This window comes from Capsicum annuum, chromosome 1 (genome assembly GCF_002878395.1).
Source record: "Capsicum annuum cultivar UCD-10X-F1 chromosome 1, UCD10Xv1.1, whole genome shotgun sequence".
In the NCBI taxonomy this organism is placed as follows: domain Eukaryota; kingdom Viridiplantae; phylum Streptophyta; class Magnoliopsida; order Solanales; family Solanaceae; genus Capsicum; species Capsicum annuum.
Genome location: NC_061111.1, coordinates 204,866,479 through 204,882,695, shown reverse-complemented (window position 1 = coordinate 204,882,695; position 16,217 = coordinate 204,866,479). Strand labels below are relative to the sequence as shown.

Sequence of the window (16,217 nt, the reverse complement as noted above, 5' to 3'; positions counted from 1 at the left end):
TGTAAATTATAACAAAATAATATGATAATAGAGATATCAAAATAATACAACTAAACTTAAACTTTACACAAAAAAAAATTTTAAATAGAGATATAAAAACAATACAATTTGACCTAACCTTTACCTAAAAAAAATTCTCAAAGCCGAGTAAATTAATTGAATGAAAATAAAGAAGATGCACACACGTTAAATTCTATTATTAAGCATCTACCAATCTAGAGCATCAATCATATTTTTTCAATAAGTAAATCGATTTCTTTTCTAGTTTAACATGCATCTCAATATATTTATAAAAGTATTTTCTTAATACAATCCTATTTTAGTAGTATTTCTCTATCCTATTTTAGAAATATTTTTCTAATTGATCACTACAAAGGAAAATATTAATTGATTCTCTTTCCATAAATTTTAAAAGTCCCATATATTTTAAGAGTCAGGTTAATATAATATAAAAATGAAAGTCAAACTATTACCAATTAAAAATATAGCTATGTTTTTTATACGAAAGTTCAACTTTCGTACTTCTTTTTATTTTTATAATAGAATACTTTTAAATTAAATTGTTTAAAATCAATATTTTATCGAACTATATTATTTTAAAATTTTATTTTTAGATTGAAAATAAAAGGTGAATTTGTATACGTTTCAAAAGTTACCTTCAATAAATGAAGATGTGAAGAACTTCTTTCCATATATTTTAAGAGTCTTTAATTCAAATATATTTTTTTCTACATATTTTAGGAGTTCAGTTAATATTATAAATATAATTAAATAATAATTGAAAGAAAAATAGTGAAAGACGATTTTGTCAAAAGCAAAAACTTTTAATGAAGAATAAAAAGCTCAAATCACTTTTTTATAGGTCTTCACACTTTTAATAGATTATAGATTATAGATTATAGATTATAGATATAGATTATAGATATATAATAATTAAAAAAAGGTATATTAAAATTTTTGGTTTATTTCGGTTTAGCTATATCTAGCATCTTTTGTTCTTGAATTTTTGTTGCATTGTGTGCTTTGCGTTTGCCTTTATAGTTATTGTTGTTTTTAGACTTCTCTGGGTTTTTCGTTGAGTAGTGGCGTGGGTGGCTAATGGTGGAGTAGGGCCATGTCCTGGGGGGCTGGGGGTGGGGTCGAAGTCCGGTGTTGGGTTAGGTTTGACATGCGGAGTGTGAGGTATTAAGAAGGGAAGAAGAGAGATGATCGGTTGAGGGTAGGATCGTGGAACATAAGGACCCTTCAGGGTAAGTCGATAGAACTGGTTAAGATTCTTAGGAAGAGAAGGATCAGTATTGCGTGTGTCTAGGAGACCAAATGGGTAGGTTCTAAGGCTAGGGATGTAGATTGGTACAAGTTGTGGTACTCCGGAAGTGAGAGGCGTAGGAATGGCGTAGGTATTTTAGTGGACGAGGAGCTTAGGGGAAGGTTGTAGAGGTTAAAAGGGTTGCGTGCCTAGTTCAGAGATGATTGTCATAGGAGGGGATTTTAATGGACACATCGGGGCTTTGCCGATGGACTATGATGATGTGCATGGAAGCTTCAGGTTCGGGGAGAGGAATGTTAAGGGAGCAGCTCTTTTAGATTTTACGAGGGCCTTTGTGTTAGTGGTTGTGAATTCCAGTTTTCCAAAGAAGGAGAAGCATCTGGTTACTTTTCGTAACAGGCTAGCCAGGACTTAGATTGACTTTTTGCTGCTTAGGAAGGGGGATAAAGCATTGTGTAAGGATTATAAGGTAGTCCCGAGTGAGAATCTTGTGACCCAGCATAGACTTCTGATGATGGACTTGGTTACCTAGAAGGGCAAAAAGAGAAGGGGTAGGGAGGGTCGACCTAGAGTTGGTGGGGTGGCCTGACTCCAGTTAGTGCCTTGGAGATAGGGATGAAGTTGAAGGGGATGAGGGTATGGGAGGGTAGGAGGGACGTGGATAGTATGTGGGACAGGGCTGCAGGATGCATCAAAGAGTCTGCTAGAGAGGTGTTGGGTATCTCGAGGGGCTGGTCTGGCAAGTATCGAGGGGATTGGTGGTGGAATGAAGACGTTAAGAAGAAGGTGGAGACGAAGAAGGCGGCTTATGTTAAGTTGGTGGAGAGTAAAGATGAAGAGAAGAAACGGGTTAGCAGAGAGGAGTATAAATTAGCTAAGAAAGAGGCTAAGTTAGCAGTTACAGCTGCTACGACAACAACTTTTGAGAGTTTGTATAGGGGGTTAGAGGAGAAAGGTGGGGAAAATAGGTTGTTTAGGCTTGCCAAGGCTAGGGAGCGGAAGGGTCGGGATCTAGACCAAGTGAAGTGTATTAAGGGGAGGATGACAAAGTATTGGTGGAGGATGCCCTCATAAAGATAAGATGGAAGTCATATTTTCATAAGTTCTTGAATGGTGAGGGGGACAGAGATATTGTGTTAGGAGAGTTGGAGCACACTGGGGAGTGTCGCAATTTTGGCTATTATCGGCGTTTTAGAGTAGAGGAGGTCAGTGAGGCTATCCACAAGATGCGGAGGGGCAGGGCGACGAGGCCCGACGAAATTCCGGTGGATTTTTGAAAGCTTTCTAGCGGGGCTGGGTTGAGATGGCTGACCAACCTGTTTAACAACATTTTCAAGTCCGTGAAGATACCTGAGGCGTGGAGATGTAGCACGATGATCCCATTATGTAAGAACAAGGGTGATATTTATAGTTGCAACAACTACCGGGGTATTAAGTTGTTGAGTCACACAATAAAGATTTGGGAGAGGGTGGTGGAGTGAAGGTTGAGGAAGATTGTGTCTATTTCGGAGAATCAATTTGATTTTATGCTTTGTTGCTCGACGACTGAGGCAATTCACCTAGTGTGTAGACTGGTAGAGCAGTATAGAGAGAGGAAGAAGGATCTTCATATAGTGTTTATTGACTTGAAAAAGGCGTATGACAAGGTCCCTAGGGAGGTTTTTTGGAGATGCTTGGAGGCAAGGGGGGTTCCTGTGGCGTACATCAGAGCGATTAAGGATATGTATAAGAGGGCGAAGACTCGAGTAAGGACGGTGAGAGGAGATTCTGAGCATTTTCCGGTCTTGACAGGGTTGCACCAGGGATCAACTCTTAGTCCATTTTTATTTGCTGTGGTGATGAATGTGTTGACGCGAAATATACAAGGCGACGTACCTTGGTGTAAGCTTTTTGCGGATGATGTAGTTTTGATTGAGGAGTCACGGCAAGGTGTTAGCGATAAGCTGGAGGTTTGGAGATAAAACTTGGGGTCTAAAGGTTTCAGATTGAGTAGGACCAAGACGGAGTATTTTGAGTGCAAGTTTAGTGACTTGAGGCAAGAGGATGAGGTGGTAGTGAAGTTGGAATCTCAAGCAGTCTGTAAGAGGGATAGTTTTAAGTATCTTGGGTGTACGATCCAGGGGAATGGGGAGATAGATGAGGATGTATCTCACCGTATTAGGGCAGGTTGGATAAAATGGAGGATCGTTTCGGGAATTTTATGTGATAAGAAGGTACCTCCCAAGCTGAAAGGCAAATTTTATAGAATTACGGTCCAACCAGCTATACTGTATGGAGCGGAGTGTTGGCCAGTTAAGAGTTCTCATATCCAAAAGTTAAAGGTGGATGAAATGAGAATGTTGTGTTGGATGTGTGGTCTTACAAGGGCGGACAAGGTTAGGAATAAGATTATTCGGGAGAAGGCGGGAGTGGTATCGATGGAGGATAAAATGCGGGAAGTGAGGTTGAGATGGTTTGGTCATGTGATGATGAAGGACACGGATGCCCCAGTTCGTAGATGTGAGAGGCTGGTGTTAGATGGTTTCAAACGGGGAAGGGGTAGACCGAAAAATACTGGAGAGAAGTGATTAGACGTGACATGGAGCAGTTACAGCTCACCGAGGACATGACCCTGGATAGGAAGGTTTGGAGGAAGAACACTAGGATAGAGGGAATCGTAGTCAATAGTTAGGTTTTGTTTGGTGTCTTTTGTTTGGTAATATACATTATTTTTATGGTTGTCGTATCTATGTTAGTTTTATCACATTTCTTGCTTTGGAAGTTCTGGTTTATTGCCTTGTGTCTTGAGCCGGGGGTGTATCGGAAACAGCCTCTCTACTTCTTTAGAGGTAGTGGTATGGACTGCGTATATTCTACCCTCTCCAGACCCCACTAGGTGGGAATATACTGGGTTTGTTGTTGTTGTGGTTTATTTCGGTTTAAATCGAAAACTGAATTACGTCAACCTAAAAATCAAACCGAAATACCAAATTTATTAAAAAATAAACCAAAATCAAGCCATAAAAACAAAATAATTTGATTTGATTCGGAATTTTAATTTTTCGATATCTATGCCCTCAGGAAAAGAGTAAAACGTGTCGCTTCATGCTCAAATTACTTCTCCTTAAAACTCCTCGCACCGCTCATCGCCGCCACCGTAAACTAGGGTTTTCAACAAACCGTTTACAATTTCCATCCAAAAAAAATGGAAGAAAAAGGCACGATAACAAGCCCTAAAACCATACAAGAACTCGCCGTAGAAGGTCAAAAGCATTTAGAAGACACAATAGAAGCCGCACATCAAATCCTCTCCGCTATGAACGACGAACTCTGTAACCCATCACTTTGGTCCACTCCAAATCCGTCAACTACAACCTCTCCGTCCCCGGCAGCGCCGGCGCTGGCCGCGGGTGGTGGTGGTTTGAGTAATGGACAGCAGCAGCATTTAAACGGGGATGTTTTATCGGATACGTCGTCGTCTTCTTCGGCTTCGGCCTCGGCTTCGGCTCAGCATTTGGATATTGGTGGAGGTGCGCTTGAAGAATCGCGGTTACGTTATAAGTTATCTGTTGCTTGGTTGCGTTCTGTTCTTACGGCGATTGCTAATTCACAGAAGGTAATGAATTCTACGTATAGAAAATGCATGGTTTTCTTAAATTAATGGTCAAAAACACACCTAAATATTCTGATTTTTCTGAGTTTCATACATGATGGTGCAAGTAAAACGTGATTTTTTTTTAAAAAGGCAGTTTTTGTTTTCAAAGTAAAAAATGATATTTAAAAATTGGAGTTGTGTTTGGTCATGAATTTAGTAATCTTTGAATTTGTGAGTAGTTTTGAGTGGAAAAAGTGAAAACAGTTTTTGTTGTTTTTCAGATTCTTGAAAATTCTGGAATTAAGTTGAATTTCGGAATTTTACTGGCAAATGTGTTTCACAGAGTTGAACGGTAAAAAGTGAAAAATTTTCGTGGCCAAACACTCCCTTAATCTGAACTGACAACTAAACGCTCCAACTCGTTCCCACACACCTTGATGTGGACTGGCATCTAAACACTCCAACTCGTTCCCACCACCAGATGCTGATGTGGCACATAAATTTTGAAGGTGTCTAGATGATCATATTAAGTTGTTGGAATGTTCAACTGACACAGGGGAGACGAGGTGTGTAGATGTGTATACTAAAAGTTGGAGTGTTTACTTGTCGGCTGAGGCCAAGTTTGAGTGTTTGTTTATTGTATTATGCATTTTGTATTTGTGTAATATTATAATTTGTATGGTTAAGATAGTGATCCAAGTAAAAGTTTGATTGATATAATCATGAATCAACTATGGCTCTATCATAAGCTAGTTGGATTTGCTATATGACTGGATCACTTCTAGTGAGGTCCATTATGTGAATGAATGAAGAGATGAAAGTAAAAAAGAGGTGTAAAATGCTCCAAGGGATTTGGTTCAATGCCAAAGGTAGTTCAACATAGGATGTGCGGTAGGCTAGCGCGATGAGTTTAGATCGAATGTAGAGAACCTCTAGTTTCAGGGGTCCCAAAACTGTTGAATACTGGAATGAAATGTCTCCATATGGAGCCCAATGGATATGGTCATATGGAGGATTCATATATCCCCACCATCATCTATCTTGAGGTTGAGACGTAAATGGTGCTGGTGGTGCCGTGGTGTTCTGTTAGATGGTAGTTTTGGTTGGGAATGCACCTAAAATAGATATTCTAGAAATTTTGTTCCTTGGGAATGCTATAGGAAAGAAAACCATCATCCAGTCTGAGCAAAAAAAAAATATATAAATTATATAGCGGTAAAGGTATATCGACTGTGAAAGGAATTTGGTGATTGAGATGGGCAAAACACGTGTGGTCATATCTACTTGCACAATTTGCCCTAACAATATGAGCATCATTTGTTCATGGCAATTTTATATTTGATTTTCTTTTTATTTATAAGAGACAAGGATGAGCATTTCTTGACTTATGAATATAATATTCACTTGTTTGATTATCCATTATCATTAGCTGATAAAGCTCAACTCTGCTGCTTTCCATTTGTTTGATTTGTCTTATGTCCTTCTGGTGTTTATATGGGGAAGAGGGAGATAGTGATTCAACTGTGTTATCCAGGTTGTTCTTGTTTCAGCTGTTTAAACACTCATGAGGTGTAAGTACTTGTAGCAATATAACGTACTGCATTTTTATCCTTTTCAAGAGAGATCGAGCACTATAATCACACATTGATCCTTGTTTTGGTATATGGATTGCTTTACATTTGTGTATTGGAGAATCTTAGAATTTTGTAAGTTGTTGCTATTCGTCTAGTTTTAAATATAGATCACTAACACTGAATGCCCTTTTTTTCATTCAACATACGTGCCACTACACATTATTTGAGTTTATTACGTTCTTTCAACAACTCCATACTTTTGAATGCGAAAGTATTTGTTCCATTTGAACTGCAAGTTGTCAAACTCTCCTTCATGGTGTTTCATGGTTAACAAGTTATATTTTCTTGCATGATTTGGATAATTGTTGACTTGTTGAATGATACTTCACACTCTTTACCGTCTTTTTATTCTAGGCAAAAGCATTGGAAGCTGCTTCCGCCAGTGGTTCACTATCTGCCGCAGATCAAGCTGAAATTGAACAGCTTGAGGACCGGGCCTCTACATTAAAAAAGGTATTGATAACATATCAAGTTTTGACATCTTGGAATTTCCTTGGATTTTTGTTGGTTTCGGAGGTGCATGGTGGGTCGGGGTTGGGGAAGTGAATGTTTATGCTAACATTTGAACTATGACTGATTTCTTCCTTGATCCATTGGGTAATTTCTTCTTCATTAAGACAAAATTGAGGTAAACCAATGTTACATTTCCATTCCGGACACCCCAAAATGTCTCACTGTACAAACTTTCAGAAGTCTCAATACCTCAAATCTGAATAATGTGACTTTGTGACATCTTATGAAAACCTGGTTCGACATCCTCTGATTGTTGTACATACTGTATTATTATTAATTTTCAACTAAATCTCCTATTACGTTAAATAGTCAAATCGTGTTTCATTTGCTTTATGTCTCCCCCTTACGGCAATGAGAAGTCTTCAACGGCAGGTAGAGTTTTATCTATCTTGAATGCTGCATGCCTGTAAGCTTTCTATTAAGCTAGTGAAGAAACCAAGTTGCTAATGTGAATCAAGATTTTAAGCATACTTTCTTGTACTTTAAATTGCAGGAGCTTGTTGACAAGAACAAGCATCTCAAGCTTCTGATTGATCAGCTTCGAGAACTTCTTTCTGACCGATCAACATGGCAGAGTCCCTGTTCTACATGACTGCTCCTATAACTTTAAGCAGATAAGATGTTAGAGATGCCAAAGGGAATTGTATTCAACCCTAAGTCTCTCTCCCCCCCCCCCTTTTGTACAGAGTTTACTGTTAGACAAACAATTGGTCGTCGCGCATGCCTCCAATAATGCTGCTCGTGGTGCTACCATTGTTTATGTTTAGATGGTCTGTCTGGTCTGAAATGAGGTGAAATTGTGTAGAATATAACATGTTAGAGTGGGAAGACTGAAGAGGTAAAAGGAGAAACCTTATAATGTTTATTTTGGGTAAACTAATTGTATTGTTGCAGCTAATTGTGCCTTGGTTTGTTGTGGTGATGAGCTTTCTGTCACTTCCCCATTATTCAGAGGCCTGCAAAAATGATCGAGCTTTCGGAAAAAGGCATATGAATTGGCCTCAACTAGCAACTAAACACATCAACTTTTCTGCCCCTCATTTGTCTTGCATATGAAATTGGTCATAGAACACATACATCCATTTGCTTATTGAAAGGCAAGTGTATGCAGTCCCTCTTTGTGGGATTACACAGGTCTTTGTGGGATTACACTAGGTATATTATTGCCAATGCATGCAGTATCTGTTCTTACATTTTGCTTTTAAATTCTTCCAACCGCTTGTATGCTTATTTTATTTTGCATACCAAAACTATGTCGAACATGGTTATTTTCAGTCTTTGGAGCTTCATTTTTTTATTTTCATGGCAGTTTTGCTTTCTCGGTAACTTGAATTCACAATGTTAGGGTTGGAGGTGAAAGTTAGCTTAGCATTCGAGCAACTCTTGAACTTTGTTGTTAGGGTGATGCATGATATTTGAAAGACTTGCTTAAGGATTTTCCCACTTTGGTCTACTACGATTCTGCCACAGATTCTTTCATTTTGGTCTATCCACCTTGCTTTGTCTCAAGCTAGAGATATGTTTTGACATTTCCCATGACCAAAAAGACGAGGTGATTAATTCATAAAATTAAAATAAAGAAGATTCATAAAAATAAAATAAAGATAAAGCGATTCTTTTTCATCTGCTTAAGATAAAAGCTTTGACCGTTAAAAACTATAATCGAAATACGACAACAATGAGTTTCCAGTATTTAACACTATTATAAAAATATGTAAACACATTAACAACTTCACTATACAACATTACAACTGAAACTACGCAAATATGAATTGCAACTTATGACTAATGCAAAATCATCTTCATTTGACATCTTGCAATTCGATTTTCAATCAGGGTGACATGAAACTTCATACTGTGTTCCTCCACTAATAACTGAATAGCAACGTTTCTACTGTTCAACACAGCAAGGGCTCGTTTGGTACAAGGGAAGAGGGATTACTAATCTCAAGATTAATTTTAGGATGAGCTTAACCTGTGTTTGGTTGATATAAATGCATTGGATAACTCATCCAGGGATTAGTTCTCCCGGGATTATAGTGTAATTTTTAACCCACCATGAGCGTGGGATAACTAATGGATCAAACATAGTTATCTGCACGCTACAACATTGTACACTCAGCTTGATAGCTCAAATCAAACACTAATAAAAAAGGTTGTATACTTTACGGAAATCAAAACTTTAACCATTTATGAGACTCATAATGCAAACAATTATCAGGATTAATGAATCATATATTCATATGGGTAGCCTAGAAAACACAATTAGGGGATCAATCAAAGTAACAAATCCTTTACAGTCACAGACCTGTAAAGAAACATTGTTGGACTATGAAGGGGTCGGTCACTGGAAAAGACAGCTGAGGAAGTGAGGAGATAGCATCAATGTCACAAGGTACACACAACTTGGCTGACGGCATTTTCTGCAGATGTCGCGGTTATGTCCAACACTTGGAAGTAATTTCTTCAAGGTCAGCATCCACACTTGATATGTCTGCAGGCGTAATTTCTGCAGACGTAACACTTAGAAATCCTGCGACGTGTTTGCACATCACAGCCCTATCAAACTCAGCATCCACACTTGATACAAAACTTAGCCTCACTGTAATTAGTTTAATTTTGCTTAACTACCTCATTGGAGGTCTCCAACATATACTTAATGCAGAGGAATACAACATTATCATTTTCAAAAAGGTGAAAAAAAAAAAATTAACCCCAATATAAAAAAAATGGGCTGATCTAAACTTTGATGTAGCAGTTAAGGACATAAAGAAGTAAATATTTTGGTCAGATTATTAGTTCTTGGTTGACGGGAAATAGAGAAAGAAGGGGAAGAAGACAGACTTGAAATAGAAGGGAAGGGGAAGGAAGAGAAATGAGGGGCTTTTGTCCAGCTGACCAATTCATCACAGTGCACTTAGCAGTCACTCTATGCATGTATGACTTTGGGAAAATCAAGAGAACATCCTGGAATGAACGCACGTCAAATCAAGATTTGAGACAAGTAAAGAAAGATTAAGATTGACCTGTTTAGAATGGAAACCGGGTAGAGCAGTAGGAACATTGATCAGCCCAAGTAAAATAACACTAAAGCTAGGCTTTTCTTCCCATAACTATGCTATACTCTCTGAATAATAACAGAAGCCAAGACTACAAGTTTGAGAATACATGAGAGCAGTGGTTCTCGACCATTTGTGTATCCATTGTATATATATTCTTGTCTTACTGACAAAAATAATTAATTCTTGGAATATGATTATTAATAATCTCAGTGACTATTGGTATGTTTAGTTGGGTGGGTGTCGTTAGGTACCCTATTTTGAGTCATGGAAGCGCAAGGCCAAAACATGTGTGCCACGCACTATCATCTCAGTTGTACAGTAAGCTGTTGCTTGACACTAAATAGTAATTCTCTGGTTATAAATCCTTGATTCCAGGAATTTCCTAACCTAATAATATCCTTTTTTTCTGATAATGCTAAAAGTATTGACGAACAAAAGCACTAAGAAAGTCCTACATAAGTTTACAAGTTGTTCAGGAGACTAAGCATGTCACACGACATTTACTTCATTTACAATAGACTGCCTGCACCAAAAATAGAGCAAAGGAAATGATAAAGATATTTCATTCATACAAAATAATATCCTCATGCGCTTCAACTACCAGTTGTGGCTTTTAAACCTGAAGCACTACAGTTCGGTGAAAGAATCTCCCGAGCACTACAGTATCGGTGAACGAATCTCCTGAAGCACTACATACTCGGAGAAAGAATCTAACCGTCCATCTCAGAGACATAAGGCAATGAGTGGAGTAGCTAAAGATACTATCCAACACTTTGAAAATCCTTGCACAAACAAATGTATGACATAACCCAAAAATTTGGAACAGATTTGGCGTTGATATCATCTGAAAAAATTTGGCCCGGGCATTATAAGATTGCTTGCGAAAACCTAACATTGCCCATGAGAAATAAATGTATTCAACACCTTAACTAGTACGTACTATATTTTTGTTGACTTTTGAAATTCCCAAGAAGGAAATTGCAATCTCAGGTTTTCTCAACCTAGTTTATAGTCACATTTGATTCATTCTCCCTCAAACAAGTTATAGATGATCTAAAATATATTATAATGCACCCAATAATTGCCATTCTCACAGGCAGCATTCTTAAAAATCTTATACTCCCCATTTGAGAACAGCAATGTACTCCAAACGCTCAACTCGAATAACAAGCCTAATTTGGAGTTGTTTGTAACCAACTAGCGACTCAACTGAAGCTACATCCTGAACATGATACCAAAGGAAACTATTTTCTGTGACAGCTGAGGCTAAGAGCATAGGAGTTTCGCTATAGTTTTGGAAGGATATCGCATCTGGATCTTATCCTTTTGTACCAAGCTTTCCAGTTATTCATGCACCTAAGTCCACTAAATGTTTTCTTTTTTATTGATTAGTGCACTTATAACATGGGATTTTCTGGTTATAGTAAGTAAAACAATATAATATAGACAGATTCCAACTAGCTATCAGCCTTGAAACAACATTAACTACAGCTAAACTAACAGATAATCAAGAAGAGATTAAAATTTGCAGTAGAACTTAAAAAAGATAAATGGCATTGCATATTTTACCCGCAAACAAGAAATAAGGCCTGCAGCGGTACCCCAAAATGGGAACAGCATCAGTGAGAAGACCACAAAGAGGCTTGACCATCCAGGGGATTGAAGTTATCCCTGAATAAGCCTGAGATTCAGAAGGCTGCACTTTTTGTACATCCTTCATATAGTGCTCTGTACCTATGTGGAAAAAGCTCCACCAAGTCCTTGGCTTATTCCGTACAAAGGTTCAACATTTGAGAGTAAGAATAAAATAGAGCAGACTAACTCTGAATTTGAAGCACCCATATCCGTATTTGAGCTTTTCACATTCATCTAAAAAATTAATGAAAAGAACTACAGATGAAAGTAGATCCCCACATAACATCAGAGTAAAATTAACTCGTTGTAACCATCTTGTAGTGTGCAGACGAAATAAGAGCAGGCTTGCATGATACCCTAAGAAATTTCCTACAACACCCATATCCAGCACAGAGATGACAAAACAATCTATCCGTCATGTCAATAATATGTGCAGAGTGCGTAGAATGCATGTATGACTTTGGGAAAATCTCCCTTACAGTATTCAGATATCCACCACAATCAGTAACCATATCAGGAGATCTCATAAATCAATTGCGTCTGTTTGATCAAAATGATATAAAACAAAGGGTAAAGACAATAAGAAAAGAATGAGATATTGATACAAAATCGAAGTAGCCATATAAAATAACCAAGTCAAAACTAGAAACTTATTGTGTTTTGCCGCTCAGCAGGGGCAACACACTGCCACAATGATTGATAAGGTGGAAGACTAGCTGCATCCAACCCAAGTAATGAAAGGCTCCGTGCATATTCCTGAATATCAAGAAATAATTGCATGCAGATCTTGTCAGTATCAGACAAATTGTGATCCGAGACATCTGAGCTTGCTCCAGCTCGTCTTTGAGCACCCAAACGTAGTTTTTGAAGAGAAGATTCTGTTCTTCTACTCATATTGACAAGTTCTGACACTAAATCATTGTAACGTTGAGTTATTTCCAAAACAGCACCTTGCAAGAGCTCATTCCTCATCTCATTGGTCAGACATGTTGCAGCCCTTTCTCCCTCCAAAAATTCCTTCAACGGACGCAGTACTCCAGAGACATATGGAGAATGCCTGACAGGGAGAGGCTTGTTAGTCATCCTGTAGGTAGCAGTTATTCCTTTCAACTGCCTTAAGTCCTCTGCAGATTTCTCAACTATTGTGTCAATTATTGCACTCATCACAATTGGCAGATGGCCCTTTAGCGACGTCCCACCTTGTAAAATACTCTGTTTAACAAAATCACAAACTTCAGCAGGGCATGACTTGAGCAACTCAAGTATGTGTTCAAGGTAATCACCACACACTTCCTCCACCAAACGGTTCAAATCATGAACTATGTATACTAAATCATCCAGGACTGCAGAAACCGCCCATTCAAATCCTGTGTTTGAGCCTACGTTATCAGTAGCTTTACGAGCAGCCAATCCAGCAGATAACCAGCTTGAGAATCTGGAAATAAGCTGCAAAGACAAACGCAAGAACTTGTCCGAGCAAGATAAGACAAGAACATCATCTCTCCAGCAAGATCTCAAACACTCTAAAAGAGACACACTCTGCTTTAAAATCAAATCTTGAGGCTTCCTCTTGTCAGACGCCACCGGGACAAGACCACCAACACTCAGCGCAGAATCAAGAGCCCCAGCTATCTCCTGAAACCTCAACGAGAAATAGACCCCCACATTCCACTGCTTCATAAAGTCAACATATGCAGCTTCCGATCGAAACTTAACCACTTCAGCCCGCGAGGGACAGTACCCTTCTAAATGTGCCAAGAAATCCAAACTCGCTTTGTAATTCTTAAGAAATACACTAGGCCTTCCAGGAGAGAACACTACCGGTTTCCCTTTTTGTATTGCAGAATGAACCTCTTTAAGAATCGAATTCGCAAGAAAGCTCGAAACATGCAAACCCGAATTTTCAATAGATGATATATCCAACAAAAACTTACAATCATCCTCTATATACTTCTTAATCTTAACATAATCCACCTCAAGTTCATTCCCAGACGATCCACTAACAACCCCAGATGCAGCATTCTCCGGTATAACCTTCCGAATCAAAGGTCCCACTACACTCAACCTAAACGTCTCCTCCGCATTCTTAGTATTATCAATCGCAGCATACGCACGTAAACAATTATAAATCGCATTCACATCCTTATTCTCAAGTCCATCAACAAGACAATTTCCTAAACTAGCATCCAACAATGAACTCACATTCATTATCCGCTTCTCCATATTCTCAATAAAAGGCATATTCTTAGCATGCGAAATATAAAACTTCAACCTATTCATTTCACTAGCAATTCTTTCTAACAACATACTCTGACTCTCCCTACTCTCCCTATCATCTTGACCCCCATTCGATGGTACACAGTTAGGCAATTCCTTAATCAATTTCTCAACTTTAGACACAACATGAAATGTATCAAGTAAAAGTTCAAGAACTTCCCTAGCTTCACCAGCTTCATCTCGTTGTTTCAGCCTCTCCTGTAACAAAAAAAGACACCAGTTAACAGATCCGCGAAACAAACCTATTTTGTCTTGGATTTTAACTACGGGTGCGTGCAAGGGCGGAGCTCGCATGCAATGAGGGGAACCCCCCAAAATTGTACTTCCTCCATCCCAATTTATGTGGCATACTTTCCTTTTTTGTCTGTTGCAAAAAAAAATGTCATATTTCCTTATTTGGCAACTATTTAATGGCAGCATCCCCATTCTATCCTTGCTGGGTCCACTTAATAAGAAAAGACAACCAAAAAGTAAACATTAAATTGATTTTAAGAGAGACAATTTTGTAAACTTTACAAAGTCATCATTTATTTCTTAAACTCCGTGTCCGGTCAAAAGGCGACACATAAAATGGAACAGAGTAAGTACCATTTATACATGGTTAAAATTATTTTTTAACCCCCTTCGGCTAGTTTGTGTGTGGGCCCCTCGATGAAAATCCTAGCTCCGCCATGGGTGCGCGCATACATATGTATTACAGATGAATGTACTAACCTGTAAAAGACAAAGACACCCAATAAGGGACCCCTGAAACGAACCTAGTTTGTCTCGGATTTCAACTAAAGGTGCATGCCAGGGGCGGAGCTAGCATGCAATGAGGGGAACCCCCAAAATTGTACTAATTATACATGACTAAAATTATTCTTTTAATGTAGATATAGTAGATGTCAACCCTGCTAGTTTGTGTGCCACTTTTGAAGAGCGTTGGTGACAATTATTGGTGCGCACATACATACATACATACGTATTACAGATGAATCCATACTAACCTGTAACAAAAAAAGACAGCCAAAAAGGGACCCCCAAACGAACCTAGTTTGTCTCAGATTTCAACTAAAGGTGCACGCCAGCCCCCATAATTGTACTATTTTTATACATGGTTAAAATTATTATTTTTTATGTATATATAGTATATGTTGAACCCGTTCAGCTAATTTATGTGTGCACTTTTTAAAGACCCTCAACGAAAATCCTAGCTCCACCACTGGTGTGTGCATCCCTCAACGAAAATCCTAGCTCCACCACTGGTGCGTGCATACATACATACATACATCTTACAGATGAATAGTACTAACCTGTAACAAACCCCTGAAATGAACATATTTTGTCTCGGATTTCAACTAAAGGTGCACGCTAGGGGCGGAGCTAGCATGCAATGAAGGGAACTCCCAACATTCTACTATTTATACATGGTTAAAATTATTATTTTTTTGTTAAGTATATATACTAGATGTTGAACCCATTGGCTAGTTTGTGTGCGCATTTTGAAGCCCCTCAATAAAAATGAAAATCCTAACTCTGCCACTGGTGCGCGCATACATACATACATACATACATATGTATTAGAGATGAATGTACTAACCTGTAACAAACAAAGACATCCAATAAGGGACTCCCGAAAGGAACCTAATTTCTCACGTATTTCAAGTAACGGTGCGCGCATACGTACTACAGATGAATCGACGTCAATTAAGTTAGTACTAAGACTAACGAAATCGGCGTAATCGCGGTTGATGAGTTCAACGAGATCGTGTTGTAAGGAAGTGAAATGGGTTTTGAGTTCGGTACGGAGAGTCTGTAAAGGGACGAAAGTACGTAAATCGGAGATGTAAGATTGTGGATCGAAGTTTTGGGATTGGAAGAGTGATGGGTTAAGCCATTGTGGAGGATTCGGGTCAGATGGGTCACCGAAGAGATCGGTGGTAGAACGGGGGTGTGGGGAGGGGGTAGGAGAGGGGGGTGGTGGAGATTGAAGATCTTGCATTTTGTTGGGTGTTTTGTGGGATTTGAGGGAAAATGGTGTGTGTCGTTTTGAGGATTTGTAGAAGGGAGTATGTATATCAAGATCTGGAGGGATTAACGTTCAGTGTCTGTTTGTTTACTTAGTTGAGAAGAGTTGGGGAGAAGACCTTTTCCTTAACGAGAAAATGATCAAAGATGGTGCTTTGAAATTTGAGATTAATACTACTATTATTTAATGTTAGGTTAATATTTAATTTGGAAATTATTTTTCATATTATTTCCTAATTTAT

At 38.5% G+C, this 16,217-nt stretch overlaps 2 protein-coding genes across 4 annotated transcripts; one reads left to right on the top strand and one right to left on the bottom strand.

The window, feature by feature from the left end:
• Window positions 1–4,302: 4,302 nt before the first annotated feature.
• LOC107854974 (mediator of RNA polymerase II transcription subunit 30) lies at window positions 4,303–7,889 on the top strand. The gene is made up of 3 exons (XM_016699961.2): window positions 4,303–4,865; window positions 6,833–6,931; window positions 7,485–7,889. Exons 1-3 carry the CDS (start codon window positions 4,455–4,457, stop codon window positions 7,581–7,583), a joined length of 609 nt encoding a protein of 202 aa, XP_016555447.1. The 5' UTR covers window positions 4,303–4,454; the 3' UTR covers window positions 7,584–7,889.
• A 4,254-nt stretch (window positions 7,890–12,143) lies between these two features.
• LOC107854973 (conserved oligomeric Golgi complex subunit 2) lies at window positions 12,144–16,149 on the bottom strand. 3 transcript variants are annotated; one of them, XM_016699960.2, is made up of 3 exons: window positions 15,548–15,567; window positions 14,554–14,679; window positions 12,144–14,163 (listed from the first exon to the last, which is right to left on the bottom strand). In XM_016699960.2, the coding sequence occupies exons 2-3, from the start codon at window positions 14,554–14,556 to the stop codon at window positions 12,331–12,333; spliced, it is 1,836 nt and encodes a 611-aa protein (XP_016555446.1). In that variant the 5' UTR covers window positions 14,557–14,679; window positions 15,548–15,567; the 3' UTR covers window positions 12,144–12,330. The 3 variants fall into 3 exon arrangements, with proteins under 3 accessions (XP_016555446.1, XP_016555445.1, XP_047256424.1); XM_016699959.2 differs by lacking the exon at window positions 14,554–14,679 and having other exon boundaries at window positions 15,548–16,149; XM_047400468.1 differs by lacking the exons at window positions 14,554–14,679; window positions 15,548–15,567 and adding an exon at window positions 15,592–16,139 and having other exon boundaries at window positions 12,144–14,207.
• Window positions 16,150–16,217: the final 68 nt, after the last annotated feature.